The sequence below is a fragment of the Anomaloglossus baeobatrachus genome, chromosome 9, assembly GCF_048569485.1.
Source record: "Anomaloglossus baeobatrachus isolate aAnoBae1 chromosome 9, aAnoBae1.hap1, whole genome shotgun sequence".
NCBI classification, from domain to species: Eukaryota; Metazoa; Chordata; class Amphibia; order Anura; family Aromobatidae; genus Anomaloglossus; species Anomaloglossus baeobatrachus.
The window spans coordinates 206621218-206645877 of record NC_134361.1 but is presented as its reverse complement, the minus strand read 5'-3'; the positions used below and the strand labels follow the sequence as shown (position 1 = coordinate 206645877).

General features: G+C 46.7%; 1 protein-coding gene across 1 annotated transcript; it reads left to right on the top strand.

The window, feature by feature from the left end:
- The first annotated feature begins 1283 nt into the window (after positions 1-1283).
- On the top strand, positions 1284-24621 carry LOC142251873 (uncharacterized). The gene is made up of 8 exons (XM_075324922.1): positions 1284-1369; positions 18932-19139; positions 19393-19635; positions 20241-20420; positions 21078-21194; positions 21279-21370; positions 22938-23084; positions 23226-24621. Exons 1-8 carry the CDS (start codon positions 1284-1286, stop codon positions 24145-24147), a joined length of 1995 nt encoding a protein of 664 aa, XP_075181037.1. The 3' UTR covers positions 24148-24621.
- The last annotated feature ends 39 nt before the right edge of the window (positions 24622-24660 follow it).

Sequence of the window (24660 nt, the reverse complement as noted above, 5' to 3'; positions counted from 1 at the left end):
TATGTTGAGACATGGCTAGTCACCTGGCTAATATAACAGCTTGATGATGATCTCAGGTGATCAGTGTAATGTGATACATATATATATATGTTTTATATGGCTGCAGTGACATCTAATGGCGATAGCTAGTAGGTACAGATAGGTGGTATCTATATCGCAATATATGTGATTGCAAGCCTGATTCAGGTTGCAATTTACGTCATTCAGTGGGTGATGAATGCCGCCACAGTGTATATTGGAGGTGATATATATAAAAACTTGTGGTATATTCAGTCCTGACTGTGATAGGGTTGGGCTTATTTGAGCCGGTGGTGCTATACAACTATCAGGACTGACCACTTCAAGATAGATATAACTATTTTTGATATATAACAAATGTTGCTTGACCTCTATGTATACATTGGCGGTATTTATCTAACTAGCTAAGATCCGCATTGACAGGATTGTTATCAGCCATGTGGTCTTATTTACATTAATTCAGCTCATACTTTGTATTGTGGATAATCTATTTTCCTTGATATATATTTTTATGAGTGAGAGTAATTGGAATTATGGATACTAATTACAGATATATATGATTTTTATGAAATGTAATATATTTGTGACATTACCTTGTCTAGAGCATATATGAATATCATGCATATTATGTTGGTCCCTACCACTACCTGCACTAAAGATTGTTTATACTAATAAAAAATAAAAAATTGAATTATCTCTTATTGTGTGTCTGGGCTTCTATGATCGCCTTTTCTCCTTTCTTGTTCACATGTTCATGCGATTTGCCCTCACACGTAGTCCTATCTGATGATTAGATTGATGGTTTCTACTATATATATATATATATATATATAATGAATATCAGTTCACTGTATCTTACCCTTTTTGCCATTTTTTTTTAGTCATGTCAGTCAGGGATCTTGCTATGGCAGAGAAATTCTTAATAAACTTCCTGTAATAATTTGAAAAACCCAAAAACATTTCAGAGCTTTAAGGTTCTCAGGACAGTTCCACTTCAATTTAGCTACAATTCAGTGGGATCTATCCTAAAACCAGAAACCGAAATTATGCAACCCAAAAACGGAGGTTCCTGAACGGCAAATACACACTTTTCCAATTTTGAGTACAACTTATTCTCTCTTATGCAAACGTCCCTTGCAGAGCTGCATCCTGAGCACAAGGAGAAACTCGGCACCAAGAACACTTTGCACACACAGAGGAATCCCCTGATGTCTTAGAGCCTGCCTGAGACCCTGCACTAACTGGCCCAGTGACTCCCCTCCAAGATGCTGTGTGCTCAGCCTATGCACAGCAACTGGAGCAGCAGCATCACCTCCCTATTGGTGAAGCTGAAGAAGAAGAGGAGGAAAAAGTAACTCCCTGGATGAAAGCGATCAATAAGGGGACAAAAACTGCACTCTGGATAGGAGATGTGTCTGGAATGCCCCCCCTCCCCCACACAGGGACCTGGCTCTGACGCATTTGGACAAGGGTGCCTATGCAGATTTCATTTAGTTACATCATTGTGAGTAGTCGGATTGTTCCTCTCATGGCTCACTTATTGAGTTTACATGCAGCAAATAGTAACCTAGTATGTATGTGTGCATATATATATATATATATATATATATATATATATATATATATATCACGCTACCATTTGTATATATTAATTTTGCATGTATATGACTCGCCCACCCCAGGGCTATGGGACACTCGGTGCCGGGCCGGACTAGTCCGGTGGTAGTCAGTGGTGGCTGGGCCCGGCTCCGTGGCCCTGGTGGGTGTCAGTAGAATAAGTGGCTTAAGTTAAAGTTTGTGGTCGTGACGCCACCTGTGGTATGCGGCTAATAAGCCGCCGCTGCTGTGTGAGGCCTCCGGGATGATATTATGGCAGCAATGGTAGTACTGCTCCCCACAGGTGGAGCAATGCCCGGGGCACGGTTGGTGCTTGTAAATGTCTATGCAGATGAAATAACTGAGGCAACTTCAGAGGTGCAGTTCAAGTTCTTTTACTCACAGTTCTTGTCAGGGCAGGCAGAACCCTTGGACTGCTGGAACCGCTGTCAGGGACCTCCGTCTTCTGGGTGATTCAGAGTGTGAAATCCGGTACCCTCTCTCTTAGTGTCTCTTTCTCTGCTGTCTTCACTAGCCTTGCCTTAGTTAGATGGACTTGGCTTGGCCTCCATTACAGCCTCCAGGCTGGGGGGTCACCTGTCGGCTGATTACCCCTTTTCTGAAGGGCTGCTCTGGGTTCTGGCCCTGGGTGCTTACAACGTCCCTGGGCCTCGGTTTTTACTGTTTGGAGATTGTCTTTTCACTCCTCCAGTCTCTAGGGACCGTCCCCTGTCGCAGCTAATCACTCCACCGATGTCACTGTGGACCAGGCCACCGCAGCCTGCAGCTACTCGTAGCGCCTCTGGGCCCTCGGCTTCGGTACCCAACAAGGACAGCTCGTGGTACCTACAGGACTACCCGCGGCCCTGCGACCCTTTCTTTCCTTCTCTTCTTTCTCCTCCTTGCCTGCCTCAGCAGGCCTCCTCCTCCCTCCTTTCTCTCGTTCTTCTCCTCCAACTACATGCTGCTTCTTTCACTCCCTGAGGTAAACTGAAACTAACTTGACCTTCCTTTCTCTATCTGCTCTCTGGTCTCCTCCCACCTCCCCAGTTGCTAAGCTACCACCCTATGGGAGCAGGGATGGGTCTTACAGCCCCTCTCAGCATGCAGCATGGGAGGGTTGCCTGCCACTTTCCCTGGTCCTGTGTGTCCCCAGCAATGGGTGTAGTGTGAATTTACCAGGGGACCGGAGTTCACTCTCTTCCTCTCCCAGAATGGGGCATCACACCGCAGATGGGGTGCAATGACCTGTGGCGACGGAAGCCTCAGGGGCGCCACACTCCCCCACAGCAAATCCCAGCACGTCCTCGGGCTGAAAAACAACAAAAACATGTGGAGAAACTGCAAAAACATTTTTGTATGCAATACATAAAACAATAAAACATTTCTTCCCTTTATGGGAGGCACATATCAGTGAACGTTGCGAACTTCTTATAAAGAAAACTCTAAGTGTGCACTTCCAGTCCATTGCACGGTTTGGCAAATCCCCCATAATTCTGGTTGGGGGCACAACAGGTGCAACTAATTACATTTTTGGCTACAACAAGTCCAGTAGCCCGGCAGTTCGTTTCTTTCAATCAAACAAAATGACATAATCAACCAGCCATTAAGTCCAATGGCCTGGTTACATAGGACACATAAACAACATACCAGCCACTAAGTCCAGTGGCCTGGTATGACATGCCACATACACTTCCACCGGGGCCCACATTCCAGTTCAGTGGCCCGGTAGCACATAACATGGTGGGTGACGTCTTCAAAAAGAATAAGGGGCAAAACACAGCAGGAAAGGTGTGTCGTCTTCGAAAAGAATGAGGGGCAGACAAGGGCTATCTACAGTTCAGCATCTCTTCATCTTTACTTGTAGGGATTCTTCTCCGGCTCCCCACCTGGCAGCAGGTAGACAGCGGTCAGCACAGTCTGCGTCTCCTGCGTGGCTGTAGCAGGCCTGCTGCAAGATGCTGCGGCCTGGGCCTGCTCTGAGGTAGTGCTGCTGGCTTGCATAGGGTTACTGGCTGGCGCGAGGCTGCTGGCTTGCAGGGGGTTACCAGCCATACGGCGCCACTCTGGCTCTTCTGGGGCTGCCTCCTTGTCTTGGCGGGCCGCGCCTGGCATGGCGGCGGCCTGGGTTGGAGTCGCTGCTGCGGTGAGATCTTGGCGGGCCGCACCTGGCGTAGCTGCGGCCCGGATCGGCGTCGCCGTGTCGGGCGTCTCTCCAGGGACCACGGGCATGGCAGCGGGGGTTGGGGCTCTCGCGCCGGCAGGGGCATTAAATGACTCACCCCTCAGTTGCATCTCCGGTGTTCTGGCGGTCGCTGCTCCGCGCGTCGCTTGCCGGATCTGCTGCATCACCTTCGCTGCGATAAGGTACATTTTCTTTATCTGTTGGTCGGGCGTTTAAGCTTTTTCTGCCAGCCGGCCAGCTTATTTGGTCGCCGCTTCCTTTTCTTCCGCTTTCTATGGTGGGCACCGCTTCGCGCGCTTTTCTTGGACAAGGGGGCGGGGCTTCTCTTCGCGCCCTTTCTTCTTTCACGCCCCCCTTCTTCCCGCTCTCAGCTGCGCTAATGGCGGCGGTTTCTCAGTAAAGTACACAGTCTGTCACACGGTTCTTCAGGCGCACAGTACCCGGTTAGACCGGGCACGAAATCCTGTTCGTGACGCCAAAAGTTGACTCGCCCACCCCAGGGCTATGGGACACTCGGTGCCGGGCCGGACTAGTCCGGTGGTAGTCAGTGGTGGCTGGGCCCGGCTCCGTGGCCCTGGTGGGTGTCAGTAGAATAAGTGGCTTAAGTTAAAGTTTGTGGTCGTGACGCCACCTGTGGTATGCGGCTAATAAGCCGCCGCTGCTGTGTGAGGCCTCCGGGATGATATTATGGCAGCAATGGTAGTACTGCTCCCCACAGGTGGAGCAATGTCCGGGGCACGGTTGGTGCTTGTAAATGTCTATGCAGATGAAATAACTGAGGCAACTTCAGAGGTGCAGTTCAAGTTCTTTTACTCACAGTTCTTGTCAGGGCAGGCAGAACCCTTGGACTGCTGGAACCGCTGTCAGGGACCTCCGTCTTCTGGGTGATTCAGAGTGTGAAATCCGGTACCCTCTCTCTTAGTGTCTCTTTCTCTGCTGTCTTCACTAGCCTTGCCTTAGTTAGATGGACTTGGCTTGGCCTCCATTACAGCCTCCAGGCTGGGGGGTCACCTGTCGGCTGATTACCCCTTTTCTGAAGGGCTGCTCTGGGTTCTGGCCCTGGGTGCTTACAACGTCCCTGGGCCTCGGTTTTTACTGTTTGGAGATTGTCTTTTCACTCCTCCAGTCTCTAGGGACCGTCCCCTGTCGCAGCTAATCACTCCACCGATGTCACTGTGGACCAGGCCACCGCAGCCTGCAGCTACTCGTAGCGCCTCTGGGCCCTCGGCTTCGGTACCCAACAAGGACAGCTCGTGGTACCTACAGGACTACCCGCGGCCCTGCGACCCTTTCTTTCCTTCTCTTCTTTCTCCTCCTTGCCTGCCTCAGCAGGCCTCCTCCTCCCTCCTTTCTCTCGTTCTTCTCCTCCAACTACATGCTGCTTCTTTCACTCCCTGAGGTAAACTGAAACTAACTTGACCTTCCTTTCTCTATCTGCTCTCTGGTCTCCTCCCACCTCCCCAGTTGCTAAGCTACCACCCTATGGGAGCAGGGATGGGTCTTACAGCCCCTCTCAGCATGCAGCATGGGAGGGTTGCCTGCCACTTTCCCTGGTCCTGTGTGTCCCCAGCAATGGGTGTAGTGTGAATTTACCAGGGGACCGGAGTTCACTCTCTTCCTCTCCCAGAATGGGGCATCACACCGCAGATGGGGTGCAATGACCTGTGGCGACGGAAGCCTCAGGGGCGCCACATATATACATTGCATATCTTTGCATGTACATATACTGTATATATACCCATGGTGTGGCTTTATATTTGTGTCTGTGTGTGTGTGTGTGTGTGTGTGTGTACACATTATATAATTTTGCATGTATATACTTTTATATACATTTAGTGTGTGTATAATATTATATATACATATGTATGTATGTATATATATATATATATATGTGTGTGTAACTGTACATACATTGTATCCATTTGCAAGAATATACTTGTATATACTACATATAAAGAATAAATACATATGGTGTTTGTATGTTTGTATAATATATATACAGTATATATACATACTGTATCCATTTATAATTTACTGTTATTGGGTCCCAATGACCAGTGACTGAATCAATAGATTCCCTTTAATTGATTGATTGCAGAGGTCATAAAACAATAGCACTGTGGTATGGCTATTGAGTGGCTATCAAATCCCATAATCTATTAACCACCAGAAGTTGTCACTAATGTGAGTGACTATTAATGAAGCTGCTCATCAGTTTCATCAGTGAGTGCCAGTTGCAGCCTTGTTATTGTTGTTATGATGTATTATTAAACATTATTCTTTTCTAGATTTTTGCAGAAATGAAAGATTTGTCAGTAAATGCTATTTCTCACACACTTCTGGATTCTAATAATGTTGCGGAGGTCGCCATACTGAGGCAGCTTAGAAAACTTTTTTTTTTTCTCTTTGGAACAAACAACCTTGGGTGTAATGTAGCCATTTCTAACACTTCTGCCTCCTCTATAAGAATCAGTACCTAGGTATCTATAAAAAGGGTTCATTGATAAATCTAGAACTTGTTGAGCTACTGATACTGGTTACCCTGCACTGAACTTTCCCAGCCTGCTGGAGCTTACTTGGAAATGGTCTATTCTGCCAGCAGTGAAGGAGTGAATTGCATGATGCTTTGGAGGCAGTGCATTATTTAAATTACAGGGGTTTTTTTGCTATTTCGCCGCACTTAGGATGATTTTTCTGCTTTCCAGTACATCCATCATAAAATGGACGGTGTCATTCAAAATACAGCAATAAGGGGTGGATAAAATGAAGTGGAAGAATGGAGAATTGGGCTGGTTTAAGCTATTGTTAACGCCAAACTAATAAAAGAATAGCTGAAAAAAAAACATTTTTAACCCTGAGGAGGTCTTCTTCAGGTTGAAATTGAAAATGTAATCTTATTATCTTATTATTATTATCTTATAAGCATTATCAATAATGTCACATATCGTTTTCAGCGAGCGAAGCCCTGGTATTCTGCTAATTCGCGATATACTTCATTATGCCGGATCTGAACATATTATTTCTGACCCTCTTCTGGTCCCAGCGCCTCCACTTCATTCTGACACAGGCGAGGCTCTTTATGAAATGGAGGAGGATGGGGGGACGATTGCCTCAGGCCACTTGCTTCTTTTTACAAATTTGTTGTAATACTGAGGTGAACAACAACTAGTTTTTGAACACATTTTTATCAAACATTAAAATGTACTCTCCTTTCACATAACATAACACAAAAAAGAAGAGGGAGAAAACAGTCTTATGACCCTTAGTAATCTTCTCACACTGATCAGAGATCTAATAGGTGAATCTAAATATCTAAACCACAAAATATGTCCTGACGTATGTAAAATATCAGTTATGAAATCTGCCTCAGTCAGACTGTTCTAGTTGTCCATAGCAACCAATCAGAACTCAGCTTTCACTTTACCTCAGCAGCTTCATTATGAAAGCTGCACTCTTTTTGCTATAGGCAACCAGAACGATCATGCTTTGAGGCAATTTTCATAAATGAGACCACAGTTACTTTTGCAGTGGCTATAGGCAACCAGAACGATCTTACTGTGAGGCAATTCTCATAAATGAGGCCCCAGTTACTTCTGCAGTAGCTATAGGGAACCAGGATGATCTTATTGTGAGGCAATACTCATAAATGAGGGCCCAGTTACTTCTGCAGTGGCTATAGGCCACCAGAACGATCTTACTTTGAGGAAATTCTCATAAATGAGGCCCCAGTTACTTCTGCAGTGGCTATAGGGAACCAGAACGATCTTACTGTGAGGCAATTCTCATAAATGAGGCCCCAGTTACTTCTGCAGTGGCTATAGGGAACCAGAACGATCTTACTGTGAGGCAATTCTCATAAATGAGGCCCCAGTTACTTCTGCAGTGGCTATAGGGAACCAGAACGATCTTACTGTGAGGCAATACTCATAAATGAGGCCCCAGTTACTTCTACAGTGGCTATAGAAAACCAGAACGATCTTACTGCGAGGCAATTCTCATAAATGAGGCCCCAGTTACTTCTATAGTGGCTATAGGGAACCAGGATGATCTTATTGTGAGGAAATACTCATAAATGAGGCCCCATTTACTTCTGCAGTGGTTATAGGAGACTAGAATGATCTTGCTTTGAAGCAATTCTTATAAATAAGGCTCCAGTTACTTCTGCAGTGGCTATAGGGAACCAGAATGATCTTATTGTGAGGTAATACTCATAAATGAGGCCCCAGTTACTTTTGTAGTGGCTATAGGGAACCAGAACATCTTACTGTGAGGCAATCTCATAAATGAGGCCCCATTTACTTCGGCAGTGGCTTTAGGCAACTAGAATGATCTTACTGTGAGGCAATTCTGATAAATGAGGTCCCAGTTACTTTTGCACTGATTGTTGATAGTTATTGCTATAATTGCAGACTTTAGAGCGAATTATCAGGTTGCCCCAGCTTAGCGACTATATGGTTTCTGCCCCTTTAAGAGCAACTCTTTTGGCACCATGGCTTTAATTGTTTAAGACCCTTTTGGGCAAAAACTATGGTTTTGCATTGAAAACCATTTACTCCTTTATTTGTATAGAGCCTAATTTTGGGGACTAAATCTCATGAAAGTGGGGAGGTTTTGAGTTTTAATGTTTGCAGTTAATGATGAGTGGGCATGCTCACTACTGCTCAATACCCGATCTGGTAGCCCAGAAATGCTTTGTTTATGTCTGGCTGTAAGTGGGGGGAGCTGACCTGCCGAATTATTGACTTCCATTATACTCGTTACTCGAGTTGAGCCCATCAGACCGTCTGAGCTGCTCGACTCAGGTAAAGAGCACTTGTGCACTTTTAGGCTATGTTCACACTAGAAAAATGATTTTTCTTAAGAAATTTCTTAAGAGTGCACCTGTGTTAAAAAACGCACCAAAAACGCACCTGCGTTTTTGCCGCGTTTTCGGTGCGTTTTTGGTGCGTTTTCGGTCCGTTTTTGGTGCGTTTTTACCGCTGGTTGCTCCCTGCGTTATTGTGCCAATTATCTATGGGAAAAAACGCAGTTAGCTGCAGAAAAGAAGTGACATGCTCATTCTTTTTCTTAAGAAAATCTACTGAAAGAATTTTCTTAAGAAAAAAACGCAGTGTGTGCACAGCTAATTTTTTTTGCCATAGGTTTTGCTGGGGAATGTCTGCAGAAAGGTTACAAGAATTTCTCAAGAAATTTCTGCAGCAAAAACGGACCCAAAACGCAGGTAAAAAACGCAGTGTGTGAACATAGCCTTAGTGCACTGTTCACTCAATATTTTCAGTATTTTTAGTCTGGGGTTAAAGATGGGCCATGCAAAATTCACTCAAATCGGATGAAAACTGTTTTGTGTTGAACGGGCTACCACAGGCTACAACACACAGATTCTGCTTTCTATATATATAGAGATTACATTTGTTTTAAGATTCAGAAACAATAAAGCACATTTAGCTTCAAGGAAACATTTTCAAGTTCTGAAATGTTCTACACCTGACTTGGATTGAGGTCAAAGCAAGCTAATTAATGGTTGAGATCATACAAAATATATTACTATTAGTGATGGGCGAACCCGGACTGTAATAGTCCAGATCCGCAAGAATTATCTAGTACACGTGCACTGATCCTTGGGCCCCGAGGTTTCAGGGAACTCCAGGTAACTATCCAGATCTGGCCACCCAGGTAATTAAAGCTAAAAAATAAAGGAAAAAGAAAGAAAATAAAAATAAAGCAGGTGCATTATACTTATCAGTCTCCTCACGGCTGTAACACTACTTCCGGGGCAGCTCATTATCCTCATGCATATGCACTGCATCCCTCGCTCACCGGCAGTCTCAGCATCTGTGACTCGTTGCAGTCAGACCGCGCCCCCACCCTGTGTGACAGCGTGTCTGACTGGAATCACAGATGCTGTGTGTGTCCCTATACTGGTGATAATATAAATAAATAAAAAATTGGTGTAGGGTCTCCCCATACTATGATATCCAGCACAGATAAAGCATACAGCTGCAGTCTCCATCCCCCAGCCGTGTGCTGCTCTTGGCTGCATATCAAAGTAAGAGGGACTCCTATGCAGCTTTTTTTAAAACTTATTACAATTTTTAAAAGTGGCGAGTGGTCCCCCCCACAATTTTGATAACCAGCCATGATTGGCAGTTGGGGGCTTTTATTCTTAGGCTGGGGAGGCCCATGCTGTTTGAGCCCCCCTCCAGCCTTAATTTAGCAGCCTGCAGCCACCCTGAATTCTCACATCCATTAGAAGTGACAATTCTGGCACTTTACCCAGCTCATCGTGATTGCCCTGGTGCAGTGGCAATCAGGGTAATAAGGGAGTAATGACAACATACAGCTGCCACTAAACCCTATATTAATAATGGGAGGCTTCTATGAGCCCCCCATTACTATTCTGTAAGTGAAAAGAAATAAACACAAACACCGAAAAAATACTTTATTTGAAATGAAATACAAATAAACACCCTCTTTCACCCCTTTATTATCCTCAAACATCCAGTTCCGACATAATCCACAAAAGGTCCCACAATGATTCCGGCTCTGCTACATACTGAAGGCACAGCGTGCTGGGACAGAACATGTCCGCAGACTGTGGCTTCAGTCAGAGTCTGACTGAGCCGCAGCGATGAGCGGTGACGTCACTCAGTTTATTTGTGGTCACAGCTGGAGGTTCCTACCGTACCCCAAAGCAAGTGGCTCTCACTTGGGTGCCTACTCGCATCATGCAGTGAAGCAAGCCTGTGGTTTGTGTTCATTGCCTCACAGACGAAACATCCAAGCACCCGTGAAACCCAGCTGCGCACTGCGAGTACCCGAGCACCCCGATGCTTAATCGAGTGCCAAGCACACTCGCCCATTATTAGTTCCTATTAAATTAACCCCTTCCTGACATGGCAATTTTCGCTTTTTTATGTTTTCATGTTTTCCTCCACTTTATCCAAAAGCCATAACTTAAATTTTTTAATTTCACTTAGCCATATAAAGACTTGTTTTTTAATTGTGATGTACATTTGAATAACACTATCCATTTTACAATGCAGAGTACAAGAAAATGGGGGGGAAGAAATGTTCAGTAAAAATGACCTGGCAATGTGATTTTCCAATTCAGTATGATTACAGCAATACATAGTGGTGAAAAAAAAAATGAACAAATTTGTTGAAAAAATCCCTTGTATCGCCATTTTCTGAGAGCCATATTTTCATTTTTTCACTCAATGGAGCTGTATGAGGGTTTGTTTGTTGCGTGGAAAGTTGATGTATTTATTGACACTATTTTGGCACTAATACACTTTGATCACTTTTACATTTTTTTGTGGTGGCCCAAAAAATTGCATTTCTGGAATTTAGATTTTTCTATACAGTGTTTACCGATCAGGTTAACCCCTTGACAACGAAGCCACTTAGTACATTAGCGACCAAGTCTCATTTTTTTTAAATCAGACTAGTGTTATTTTATGAAGTACAATAATAATCCTGGAAAGCTTCAACAGGTCCCAGTGGTTATTCAAACTTTGAATTTTTATGGCCTAAACCAGATAGCTATACCACACAAAATAGTTAATACATAACATTTCCCACTTGTCTACTTTACATCAGCACCATTTTTGAAACAGAATTTTTTTGCTAGGAAGGTAGAAGGGTTCAAAGTTTATCAGCAATTTCTCATTTTTCCAACAAAATTTATAAAACCACATTTTTAGGGACCACATCACATTTGAAGTGACTTTGAGGGGCCTTTGCGACAGACAATACCCCAACGTGACACCATTCTATAAACTGCAACCCTCAAACTGCTCAAAACTACATTCAGGAAGTTTATGAATCCTGTATGTGCTTCACAGGAGCAAAAACAATATGAAATTAAAAAATGAAAATTTAACTTTTGACCACAAAAATGTTATTTTAGCCTCAAATTTTACATTTTCACAATAGTAACAGGAAAAATTGCACCATACAATTTGATCTGCATTTTTTCTAAAAAAAAACACTAGTTTGGATGCACATCAGGGCCCAGAAGGGAAGGAGCACCATTCAACTTTTGAAATGCAAAATTGGCTGGAATCGTTAGCGACACCATGTCATGTTTGCAGAGTGCCTGATGTGCCTAATCAGTGGAGCTCCACCACAAGTGACCCCATTTTGGACACTAGACCCATCAAGGAATGTATCCAGATGTGTGGTGAGCACTTTGAACACCCAGGCGATTATACCATGTTATAATGTTGAGATGTGAAAAAAAAAAATCACTTTTTTACAACAAAAATGTTGTCTTAGTTCCAAATTTTGCATTTTCAAAAGGGTAACAGGGGAAACTGCACCATACAATGTGTTGTGCAATTTCTTCTGAGTATGTGTCGCGGGCGGAGAGGACGCGCTCGCCACGCTCGGGGACGGGGCTTCTACTGCTGCTGCTCGGTGGCTCGAGTGCTCCTCACCCATGAGTGAAAAGGGATGATTGGTTTGGGGAGATATTTCGTGATGCCACCCACGGGACGTGGTGATGATGGCACCACCGCTGCTGGTGACGGGAATCCTGGGAGAGATGGTAGAGAGCAGCTAGGATGTTGTCCCCTCCGTGGGTAGGGGTCGGTGCTCCCGGGGCCCGGTGATGTAACGGGGAGGCTGGATGGCTGGGGCACAGGGTTGAAGGGACAGCGCGGCACAGTGCCAGGCAGCACTGGTGTACTCACTCAGACAGAAAGTCACAAAGTCTCTGGTAAACCAAATGGCCGGATGGACGGGTCCCGCAGCCGGCTGCAGTGTTGTTGTGCTCTCCCCAGACGGCTGATGGTGGCTGTTTTTCCCTGCACCTGTGTAAACTGTGTTGACTCTGATGGTTTCCCAACGGTAGTCCGCTCCCCAGCGTATAGGTACCGTAGGAGCCCTTTTGCCCGCAGGCGCTGGCCCTTGGATCTCTAGCCTGTGGCGGTGGCTGTATATCCTCACGGTGTGGACTGTTGCCTTCTGTCAGGACTTGGTTGTTAGGAAACCCCTGGGGTTCCGGTCACACTCGGATTTGACCGTTGTCGGCGGCTCCAAGCCTAGTCGGGGTCCGATGGCCCTGCCTGTGTGCTTAACTTCACTCCGCTACCCCGGTTCGGTACCGGTGGGCCACCGCCCAACCCCAGTCCTACGGTTCTGCAGAGTTCCGCTAACTCCTGCAGATGGCCACCACCATCTGCCAACCTTGCTGTCAGTGCCTGGGCTCCTACCCAGACACTTGCAGTTTGTGTCCTCTCACTTTCACCTTCTAAACTGATCTACTGCTTTTCCCGCCTCCAGGCCTGTGAACTCCTTGGTGGGTGGGGCCAACCACCTGGCTCCGCCCCACCTGGTGTGGACATCAGACCCTGGAGGGAGGCATCAAGGGTTTTTTTGTCTGACTGTTGTAACTGCCTAGGGTGGGGGTGTGTATGTTATGTCTGTGACTACCTGGCTAGTCCAGGACGTCACATATGCCAATATGTGATGGAAAACTACTGTTTGGGTGCACAGCAGAGAAACGAAGGAGCACCATTTGATTTTTGGAATGCAAAATTATCTGGAATCGTCAGGGTAAGTGCACACGATCAGTGTTCACAGCATTTTGGATACAGCATGCTTCAGCTGCATCCGAAATGCTGCACTGTAAAGTACAAGCATAGTGGATGGGATTTCTAGAACTCTCATGCCCACTGTGCTTGTTGTTTTTCCCGCAGTAAACACTGACCTGCGGTGCAACTTTCTAAGCTGCAGCATGTAAATTGTTTGCTGTGAAAGCACAAGTGTCCTCCATAGGGAGAACACAAGCGAGAGACCGCAGCGCACCGAACCCTGATTGTGGGTACAAGCAGCTGCGGTCTACTGCGTTCTCCTGTGAAGTAGTTTTGTGGCCCCACAGGTCAGGACCCGCTGAGTCGAGGATACAGCGAGTCCTGATTGTGTGCATGTACCCTTAGCGGATGCCATGTTGCATTTGGAGAGCCCCTGATGTGCCTAAAGAGTGTAAATCCCCCACAAGTGACCCCATTTTGGAAACTAGACTCCTCATGAAATTAATATAGATGTGTGGTGAGCACCTTGAACCCCCAAGTGCTTCATAGAATTTTATGTTAAGCCATGAAAATAAAAAATCACTTTTTTCCAATAAAAATTTTATTTTTGTTCCAAAGTTTGCATTTTCACAATATTAACAGGAGAAATTACACCATACAATTTGTTCTGCAATTTCTCTACAGTACGTCGATATCCCATATGTGGTGGAAAACTATTGTTTGGATGCACAGCAGGGCTCAGAAAGGAAAGAGCAACATTTGATTTTTGGAGTGCAATATTGCCTGGGATAGATTATGAATGCCATATTGTAACACCTGCTTGGATCCACAGACTCAGACAGGCTGTAATGGACAAGCTAGAGGGAAGCCACTCACCAAGCAGGACCCCTAGAACCCTGAAACCCTTTAACCCCTATACAGGGATTTGGAATTACATAGGGCCCAAGGTGATCACTACCTGTGGAAGGCTGCAGTTCGATGATAGTAGTAGTCAGGCAGGGTCAAACCGGGAAATGCAAAACAGGGACAGAATCACGCAGGCAAGGACGTAATCAGAAAACAAAGCAGAGGTCAAATCTGGATCGGGCAGCAAGGTACATAAACAGCATGCAGGAGGGTAGTCAGGAAACAAGCAGAAGTCAGAACACCAGAATTACTAAACAGAACAGGGCAGGACAGGAACCAGAAATACAGAACTATCTCTGGCAGTGGTCAGCAGACAGGATGGCAAATACAAAGGGTGTGGTGTCTTCCCATTGGTTGTAGCTGAATGATGGTAACTTCAGCTGGAAGACACACACCACTTACAGTCAGCCAGTGCTACTGCAGATCCCAAGGAAACCCAGCCCAGTGGATGAGCGGAGCCTGTGCCCACCAGCGCCGCTGGCATCAACTCCTCTCCCATCACCAGCCCTATCCATGACAAGAACACGGTATTGCCTGGTGATCGAAGCAGAAGTCGCTGGAGCGGACTCCTGTGGGGACGTAACACATGCCTCGTTTGCAGAGCAGCCAAGGTTTCAAAACAGCAGAAACCCCCCAAATGTGACACATTTTTGGAAACCACACCCCTTAAGATTTTTTTCTAGGGGGGTGGTGAGCATCTTGAACCCATTGGTGTTTCACTGAATTTTATGATATTGGGCAGTATAAATGATATATTACATTTTGTTTTCAACAAAACTGATGCTGAAGGGAAAAAAAAATATTTTTCAAGGGTAACAGGAGAAAAAGTACCATAAAATATGTTACACAATTTCTCCTGACTACAGCAGTATCCCATATGTGATCAGAAACTACTTTTCAGGCACAGTGCACAGCATAGAAGGAAAGGCGCACCATATCGGAGTGCAGATTTGGCTGGATTGCTTTGCGAGTACCATATCATATTAGCAGAGCCCCTGAGGTGCCAGAACAGCAGAAATCGCACGTAACCCCATCTTAGAAACTGGACCCCTCAATTAATTTATTTATGGGTGCCGTTTTCAATTTGACATCACAGGTGTGTCACAAAATGTTATACCATTGAGCGGTGAAGAAAAAATAATTACATTTTTACCACTAAAATGTAATTTTAGCCCCATATTTTACATTTTCACAAAGTTAAATAGATGAAAGAGTCTGTATAATTATTACACAAATTCTTGTGAAAGTGAGTATACCACATATGTGGCTGTGCAGTACCATTTGGCCACATGGCGAGACTTGGGAGGGAAGGAGCACTATTTGACTTTTGGAGCACAGAGTTTCCTAGTATGGTTTTTGGCCGCCATATACAAAGACCCTAAGTGCCAAAACAGCAGAAACCACCTTCAAGTGACCCCAAATTGGAAATTACACCCTTCTGGGAATTCATCTACCGGTGTAGAGAAGATTTTGAAACATGGAACACATGGGTGTTTTCCAGAAAAAAGCAGCAATGGATGTTGCTGTTGTGAAAATGGAAATCTTGTAGTGCCCAGAATATTGTGTCCAGCTTCAGCTTCAAGAGACCTGCACCTTGTAAATGTAATGGGCTTTCCTTACTATAGAAAAGCCAAACATGTGGATGCTACCTGTGGTTTAGGCACATTGTGGGGCTCAGAAGGGAGGGAGCGTTTGGATTTAGTTTACAGAGATATACCTTGCCGTGGTGACCGGGCTTACATGCATTGGCCAATTCATAAACCAAATATCTCTTTTTTCATATATTCCTATAGCAGTAATGAAATACCAGAATTCCTTTATGCATTGTTGGCTTTTTAGTGTGCAGCTGTATGCATCTTCATGTACTGCAATAGACATGTATTGCAATTCTTGAGACCTATCATTACACAGACAGAATGCCTACAATTGTAATCCGGCCTAACAGACCATCATACCACAATACCAGGAGGTAATTGTTTGACCTCTGGGTGCCATGACAACCATTGGCTCCCCATGATTTAGTCACGGGAGTGGCCAATGGAGGTCAGAATAGGAGCCCTCTCCCACAAGCTTCTAAATGCCATGATCACTATCCATTGCAGCATCTAGAGGGCCACACGCCATCCCTGGCTGTTACTACGGGAGCTCGGCTGTTGGCTTTGCCGAGCTCCTGCAGTAATGGTGTGAAAAGTACTGATATTTGGGTGGCATGGTGGCTCAGTGATTCTTGGGTTCAAATCCCCCCAAGGACAACATCTGCAAGGAATTTGCATGTTCTCCCTGTGATTGTATGGGTTTGCTCTGGGTACTTTGGTTTCCTCTCACTCAGCTCGCCGCCGATGTGGAAATGAGGAGACCACTTTAACTGTGAGAGCATTTGCACATGACAGTTTTTTGGAAAAGCCTGTCTTAACTTCTTTTTACTTAGGCTACTTTCACACATCCGGTTTTTGCACTGCGGCACAATACGGCACTCTGCAGAAAAACCGCAACCGTTTTTTTTGCCGCCGGTTGCGGGTTTTTTTGCATAGACTTACATTAGTGCTGTATTGTGCCGCATGGGCCTGCGTTCGGTCCGGTTTTTGCCGCATGCGGCAGATTTAGCCGATGCCACGGCCGGATGGAACGTTGCCTGCAACGTTTTTTGCTCCGGCAAAAAAACCGCATCGCGCCGCATCCGGCCGCTGCGGCGCATTTTCAATGCATGCCTCTGGATGCCGGATGCGGCGCGATGCGGAAAAAACCGCATCCGGCCGCCGCATGCGGTTTCTTCTACTGCGCATGCTCAGTAGCGTGCCGCAACCGGAAAAAAATGGACGGGCCGCATGTAAAAACTTATGCAAAGGATGCGGTGTTTTCGCCACATCCGTTCCATAGGTTTCACAGCCGGATTGAGCCGCAGTGCTCAAACCGGATGTGTGAAAGTAGCCTTAGAGGCAGACCACAAGTGGAGCCTTAAAGCTTGGATAAAATTGTATATACGTGGATATGATACATATGTAACAAATAGTCTATTTGTGTTAGCACCAACTCTCTAGGGGTTAATGAAGATGATAATATCCAGATGTATTATGTTTTCATGTCGGGCATTTCAATGTGCTCATCTTACACTGTTTTCACATTGTAGTCAGGCTTTAGAAACTTTGCATATGTAGCAGTGCGCTTTTTCCTGCTTAACTTGCAAGTTAAAATAGACAAAAAAATTCATGTTGTGACATGTTACTGGGTCAATTATACATTGGATCTTCTATTTCTCAAGATTTTAGTGTAATATTGTCAAGAGAAGTGTGAACATTTATCATCTTGAAAAAAAAAATTCCACTAAAGACATTCTTAGCCATAAGTTTTGCAGGTATGTACCGTTCTAATCAAAAACATTCAGAACCTGAGGTTTGAAAGCTTTGGCTGTAATTATTCAGTGCCTACTTATAGAATTGACAGTAGGTGTAAATTCTGAACACATACCTCCCAACCGTCCCGGATACAGCGGGACTTTCACGCTTTACATTGTTTGTCCCGTTGCCACGGGCGGGACGGCCGTCTCCCGGGATCCGCCCACCCACTCTCTCCCCGCCTCACTGCTTTTCCCTCCTACCATCCTAGTAGACGTGGCATAACAGAGAGGAGCGCTGTGCTGCTGCTGGTATGTAAACTGAATCTCCCCAGCGCTGATTTCCCTCCCTCCCCCCCCCCCCCCCCACCCCCGGCCGGAGCCTCTCTGTGCGGTCGGCCGGCCGCCTGTCTGTGCGTGCGGCCGGCCGCCTGTCTGTGCGTGCGGCCGGCCGCTTCTCTGTGCGTGCGGCTGGCCGCCTGTCTGTGCGTGCGGCCGGCCGCTTCTCTGTGCGTGCGGCTGGCCGCCTGTCTGTGCGTGCGGCCGGCCGCCTGTCTGTGCGTGCGGCCGGCCGCCTGTCTGTGCGGGCGGCCGGCCGCCACATTATGCGGGCGGCCGGCCACTCCTCTGTGCGTGCGGCCGGCCGCCTCTCTGTTCGGGCGGACAACCGCCTCTCTGTGCGGTCGGCCCGCGCCCCCCGCCGCCTGTCTGTGAAGGCGACCGGCCGCCTCACTGTGCGGGCGACCGGCCGCCTCACTGTGGCTGCCTGCGTGTCCATGCTGGAGGCCCGCCGGCTGCCTGCGTGTCCATGCTGGAGGCCCGCCGGCTGCCTGCGTGTCCATGCTGGAGGCCCGCCGGCTGCCTGCGTGTCCATGCTGGAGGCCCGCCGGCTGCCTGCGTGTCCATGCTGGAGGCCCGCCGGCTGCCTGCGTGTCCATGCTGGAGGCCCGCCGGCTGCCTGCGTGTCCATGCTGGAGGCCCGCCGGCTGCCTGCGTGTCCATGCTGGAGGCCCGCCGGCTGCCTGCGTGTCCATGCTGAATGGGTGTGGATGGGGAGTGGATATGGGCGTGACTGTGAAATGGGTGTGGTTAGGGGGCGTGGCCTAAAAATTTGCCGCCGCGCGCTCCTGTCCCGGGCTGGGGGCACCGGCCGTCGCCTCGCCTCTCCTGTCCCGGGCTGAAGAGGCCCTGGATTATTGGACATTTCATTACAATGTTTTCTCCAGACGTGGAGGAGCCGTATATGTGTAGACACAACAGCGCCCTCATGTTACACATGGGGGGCCGATGCTACAATGGACACTGGATGTGTATGGCACACGTGGGACCCGTGTAATTTCTACATTTGGTTTTTGGCAGATGTTCGGGTCCATCTGATGTCTTGGGGCAGAATCTTCTGGAGCTGCAGAGACAGATCGGTCAGATCCTGCGGAAATCAGAAGAGGACAAGAAGGAGGCAGAGGAGCGGCACCAGAGGCTGCAAAAGGAGGTCTCTGCCCTCCAGGAGCGTGCCCGCCAGGCCCCCGAGGACTATAAGAAGGCGTGTACCAAGGCGGCAGACGCCAGGGTGAGCACAGAGACGGAGTCCGCACGCAGCTTCTCACCACTGCTCTGCTGCCAGCCACAAACTGCTGTGCAATAATGTCTAACACGTTACAATGTGTCAGTGCATTATGTCACAGGGGAGACTGGATGCAAATGTAACAAAACCTCAGCTGTGCGTAATACCAGTATCCAGCAGTATGTCATGTAGAGATGTGGAAACTGGTGAGACGCATTGTGCACAGGAATGGAGGAAGACTTAGATCTCTTCTCCATAGATCCAGATGGAGCAGCGACAGCACGAGGCAGCGGAGCGACAGCACGAGGCAGCGGAGCGACAGCACGAGGCAGCGGAGCGACAGCACGAGGCAGCGGAGCGACAACTGGAAAACCAGGTCCAACGGCTGAACCAGAAGCTCCGCACCATGGAGGAGATACAAGGCCTGGCTGACCAGCAGCTACTGAAGGCTGAGGAAGAGCGGGAGAGGCTGCTGGCCGAGCTGCACCAGCTGGAGGCCGAGGTGCGGTATTCACTGCCAGCTGGTGAACCCCGAAATGCTGCCCATACCCTCCTGCACCCCGAAATCCTGCCAATACACCCCCCCCCCCGCACCCTGAAATCCTGCCCATACTCCCTCACCCCGAAATCTGGGACCTTACCCTGAAATCCTGCCCACACCCCCGACACTCTGAAATCCTGCCCATACCGCCGACACTCTGAAATCCTGCCCATACCCCCGACACTCTGAAATCCTGCCCATACCCCCGACACTCTGAAATCCTGCCCATACCCCCGACACTCTGAAATCCTGCCCATACCCCCGACACTCTGAAATCCTGCCCATACCCCCGACACTCTGAAATCCTGCCCATACCCCCCCCCCGCACTCTGAAATCCTGCCCATACTCCCCCCGCACTCTGAAATCCTGCCCATACTCCCCCCGCACTCTGAATACCCTTAATAATCTGCCCATACCCCCCCCCGCGCCTCCTCAGTCTTGTATGTGTGCCGAGGAGCGCCCTCTTCAGCATGTGTACGGTGCAGTGGAGCACCCCCTTCAGCATGTGTGCGGTGCGGCGGAGCGCCCCCTTCGGCGTGTGCTGATACGTTGCTGTGTTTTGTAGCGGGATGTACAGGTTTCCCGCGCTCGGCACAGACTCTCCGGACTGGACCAAGAGTTGAGGGAACTGAAGAGGGACGTCGCCTCATCCGACAAGATGGCTGCCGCGGAGCTGAGTGTAACCAAAGAGCAGCTGAGGTCCCTGCACCGCACCGCTGTCCAGATAAACAGGGAGAGGACGGAGGTAAGGCAGTGACAGGAGGAGATACTAAGGAACAAGTGCACTCGGGGGCAGTGACAGGAGGAGACACTGAGGAACAGGGCCACTCAGGGGGCAGTGACAGGAGGAGACACTGAGGAACAGGGCCACTCGGGGCAGTGACAGGAGGAGACACTGAGGAACAGGGCCACTCGGGGCAGTGACAGGAGGAGACACTGAGGAACAGGGCCACTCAGGGGCAGTGAATGCTGCATGGTGGGCTCAGGGCGGGGGGCAGTGAATGCTGCATGGTGGGCTCAGGGCGGGGGGCAGTGAATGCTGCATGGTGGGCTCAGGGCGGGGGCAGTGAATGCTGCATGGTGGGCTCAGGTTCGGGTCACTTTAAGGCTCTGTGCGCACTGGGAAATGAAATATCTTTGAGAAAATTCCGCATGCTCTCAAAGATTACCGCACCCGCGGTAAAAAACCGCCGGAAAACCGCATCAAAATCCGCATGCGGTTTTTTGCGTTTTTATGCGGTTTTGATGCGGTTTTTGATGCGGATTTGCTGCGGAATTTCCGCAGGGTGATCATTGCAGTTTGTACTGCCAAAATCAATAAAGCAAGGTTAAAAAAAAAAAAAAAAAAAAAGATATGATGTCACTTCCTCTGACACTGATTCTCCATTTTCTAACCTCAGAGGGTATATTCTCCTATTTTGCGATGTCAGGCTATTCTATGACAATGGGGCTACACAGGCCATACTACCAGTTATTATTGGTTACTGTGATCAGTCTTCTACGTCGTCGTCGCCAACAGGTAATTTATTAATATTTTTTTTTTTTTTAAAACATAAAAAAAATTTTTTTTTTTTACAGGTGTTTTTTTTTTGTTTTTTTTTAGGCAGAAAGAAGAAAAAAAATGTGGATACATCCCATACTAATGACACGTGAAGAAAAAGGTCATTTTGGACTTCTTTATAGAGATTTAAGAAGGTAAGTGAAACATGTAATATATGTAAATAAAGTTTTATTTTTTTATGTCTTAATTTTTATATCACTATGTATCTCTCACTCGCTTTACCCATCCATCTATCTCAATATCAATCTATCCATTTATCTATCTATCTAGCCCTTATGTATCTATTTCTCTATCTCTATCTATCTATCTATCTATCTATATCTCTATCTATCCCTCTATCTATCTATCTATCTATCCCTCTATCTATCTATCTATACATCCCTCTATCTATCTATCCCTCTATCTATCCCTCCCTCTATCTATCTATCCCTCTATCTATCTATCTATACATCCCTCTATCTATCTATCCCTCTATCTATCCCTCCCTCTATCTATCTATCCCTCTATCTATCTATCTATACATCCCTCTATCTATCTATCCCTCTATCTATCCCTCCCTCTATCTATCTATCCCTCTATCTATCTATCTATCTATACATCCCTCTATCTATCTATCCCTCTATCTATCTATCTATACATCCCTCTATCTATCCCTCTATCTATCTATCTATACATCCCTCTATCTATCTATCCCTCCCTCTATCTATCCCTCTATCTATCCCTCTATCTATCTATCTATACATCCCTCTATCTATCTATCCCTCTATCTATCCCTCCCTCTATCTATCTATCCCTCTATCTATCTATCTATACATCCCTCTATCTATCTATCCCTCTATCTATCTATCTATACATCCCTCTATCTATCCCTCTATCTATCTATCTATACATCCCTCTATCTATCTATCCCTCTATCTATCTATCCCTCTATCTATCTATCTATCTATCCCTCTATCTATCTATCTCTCTATCTATCTATCTATCTATCCCTCTATCTATCTATCCCTCTATCTATCTATCTATCTGTCTATCTATCTATCTATCTATCTATCTATCTATCTATCCCTCTATCTATCTATTTATCTATCTATCTATCTATCCCTCTATCTATCTATCCCTCTATCTATCTATCTATCTATCTGTCTATCTATCTATCTATCTATCTATCTATCTATCTATCCCTCTATCTATCTATCTATCTATCTATCTATCTATCCCTCTATCTATCTATCTATCTATCTATCTATCCCTCTATCTATCTATCTATCTATCTATCTATCTATCCCTCTATCTATCTATATAGCAGGATATATATTTTCTCTTCCTCCTTCATGGAGCTGAAATCCGGGAAGAGATGGGAGAGTCTCCTGAAGTGAGTGTCCCTCACTGCTGAGTACTTGGTGCAGTGTAGCAGGAGGTGGGTTTCATCCTCCAGGGCCTCCAGGTCACAGTGTTGGCACAGTCTGTCCTCCCTGGGCTTGTAGCTCTGCTTGTGTTGGTCGGATTCGTTGTCTAGACTGTGGGCACTGAGTCTATATCGGCTCATGGTTCTACGGTCTATATCTATCTATCATTATATCTTTCTAGCTGTATGACCTATCTGTGTCTACCTCTATATGTATCCTTTATCTTTCTTTACACCTTTTTTTATTTGTTAAATGCTAGAAATTGCATTATTTTTTTTTTACCATTATTTTGCAGTTATCCAGAAAAATTTACCTCTTTTTGTCGCCTAACGATACCGGCCTTTGACCGACTGCTATCCTTGCTCAAGTCAGATATACAATATGAAAACACAAGATTAAGGAAATCTGTGTCTGCTGAGGAGCGGCTGCTCATCACCTTGCGGTAAGTAATTTTCAAAAAAGTATCATTCTTTTATTTTTGTTTTTTAAATCTAACATGATGTGACCATTCCATTTTGAAAAGCATACAATGTTTGTTATATATCTGTGTGTGTTTCTAATATTTAATATTTTTATGTTTCAGATTTCTGGCCACAGGAGAGAGCTACACATCCCTGCACCTTCAATTTCGGGTTGGTAAATCAACCATCTCCGAAATTGTGAGGTGCACATGTGTCGTGATCTGGCAGAAATTGCAGCCCATGGTGATGCCTTCCCCTACCGAGGAGACTTGGCTTCAGGTTGCAGCGGGCTTTCAAACTGTGGCCAACTTCCCCAACTGTATAGGTGCGGTCGATGGCAAACATGTAAGAGTGCAGAAGCCACCGCGATCAGGATCACTCTTCTTTAATTATAAGAAGTATTTTTCGGTGGTCCTCATGGCGGTGGCTGATGCACATTACAAATTTATTGCCATCGATGTCGGTGCTTATGGCAGTACGGGGGATTCTCGGGTGTTGCGAACATCACAAATTGGACTGCAAATTCTTCAGGATTGCGGAACGCTCCCAGCCCCACAACCTTTGCCGGGCTCCACAGATCCAGTCCCCTTTGTGATGGTATCGGATGAGGCATTTCCTTTATTGCCAAACCTGCTGCGCCCATACCCACGAAGGGGACTGGATACCCGGCGGAGGATTTTTAATTATAGGCTGAGTCGTGCACGCAGATATGTGGAGTGCACCTTCGGAATCCTGACTAGTCAGTGGAGGATTCTACACACAACCATCCAGTTAAACACCCAAACCGTTGACACTGTGATAAAGGCCTGTTGTGTTCTCCACAACTATGTTAGAGAGTACAGCTCTCAGCAAGGTGAGGAAACACAACAGGCCGAATTACATCCAGTGAGCAACATGGTTTTTGGACGTCCATCAAACTCGGGTGTGTTGGTGCGAGAATCCTTCACTGACTACTTCATGAGTCCAGAAGGTGCCGTGCACTGGCAATACTCCTGTGTTGGTGATGTGCAGCCGGATCAGCAGAGACCCATGGGACACGATTGACACCCGAATGTGCCGCCCCCGTGCCACCAGCCAGCGATGCTCTGATCTTGAAGGATGGATGTCACGGAACACCTTTCATCACCGGCTGCCGTCTTCACGTCTTGCAGCCAAAGAACACCATCTGCCACCTACCCAATGAACCAGGGCTACAACCCAGGCGTCTCTGGCCTTTGCATTTGACCTTCTCCTCCTATACACGTTAACTAAAGGTCAAGTACTAATCTTCCCTCACTGGGCTGTTTACACCCCTAGGTGTCCGTTCTCCATCCACATGGTCCCGTACACTGTTGTGTTTGTCCTACCCTTGGTGGATTGACTGGTTTCTGGTCAGCTCTTAGTAACCGTGTGTGGGTTGCTGTTGTGCATGTCCCTTACTGTGTGACAACCTGTCAAAGCCATGGCATCGCAGAAAGATGATAATCTAATTGAAATTTCTTAATGTTTTTGTCTTTTTTTACAATGTATGGTTTGTACTTTGGATAACAAATTTATGCTCTTTTGTTGTAATAAAAA

What these genes read in the sequence shown, in the direction of transcription:
- LOC142251873 (XM_075324922.1), top strand. Translation starts at nt 1,284, where the DNA reads ATGCTGTGTGCTCAGCCTATGCACAGCAACTGGAGCAGCAGCATCACC. An exon ending in AAGAAGAAGAGGAGGAAAAA is followed by an intron (nt 1,370 to 18,931) that starts GTAACTCCCTGG and finishes GGTTTTTGGCAG; the next exon opens with ATGTTCGGGTCCATCTGATG. An exon ending in CCAAGGCGGCAGACGCCAGG is followed by an intron (nt 19,140 to 19,392) that starts GTGAGCACAGAG and finishes TCTTCTCCATAG; the next exon opens with ATCCAGATGGAGCAGCGACA.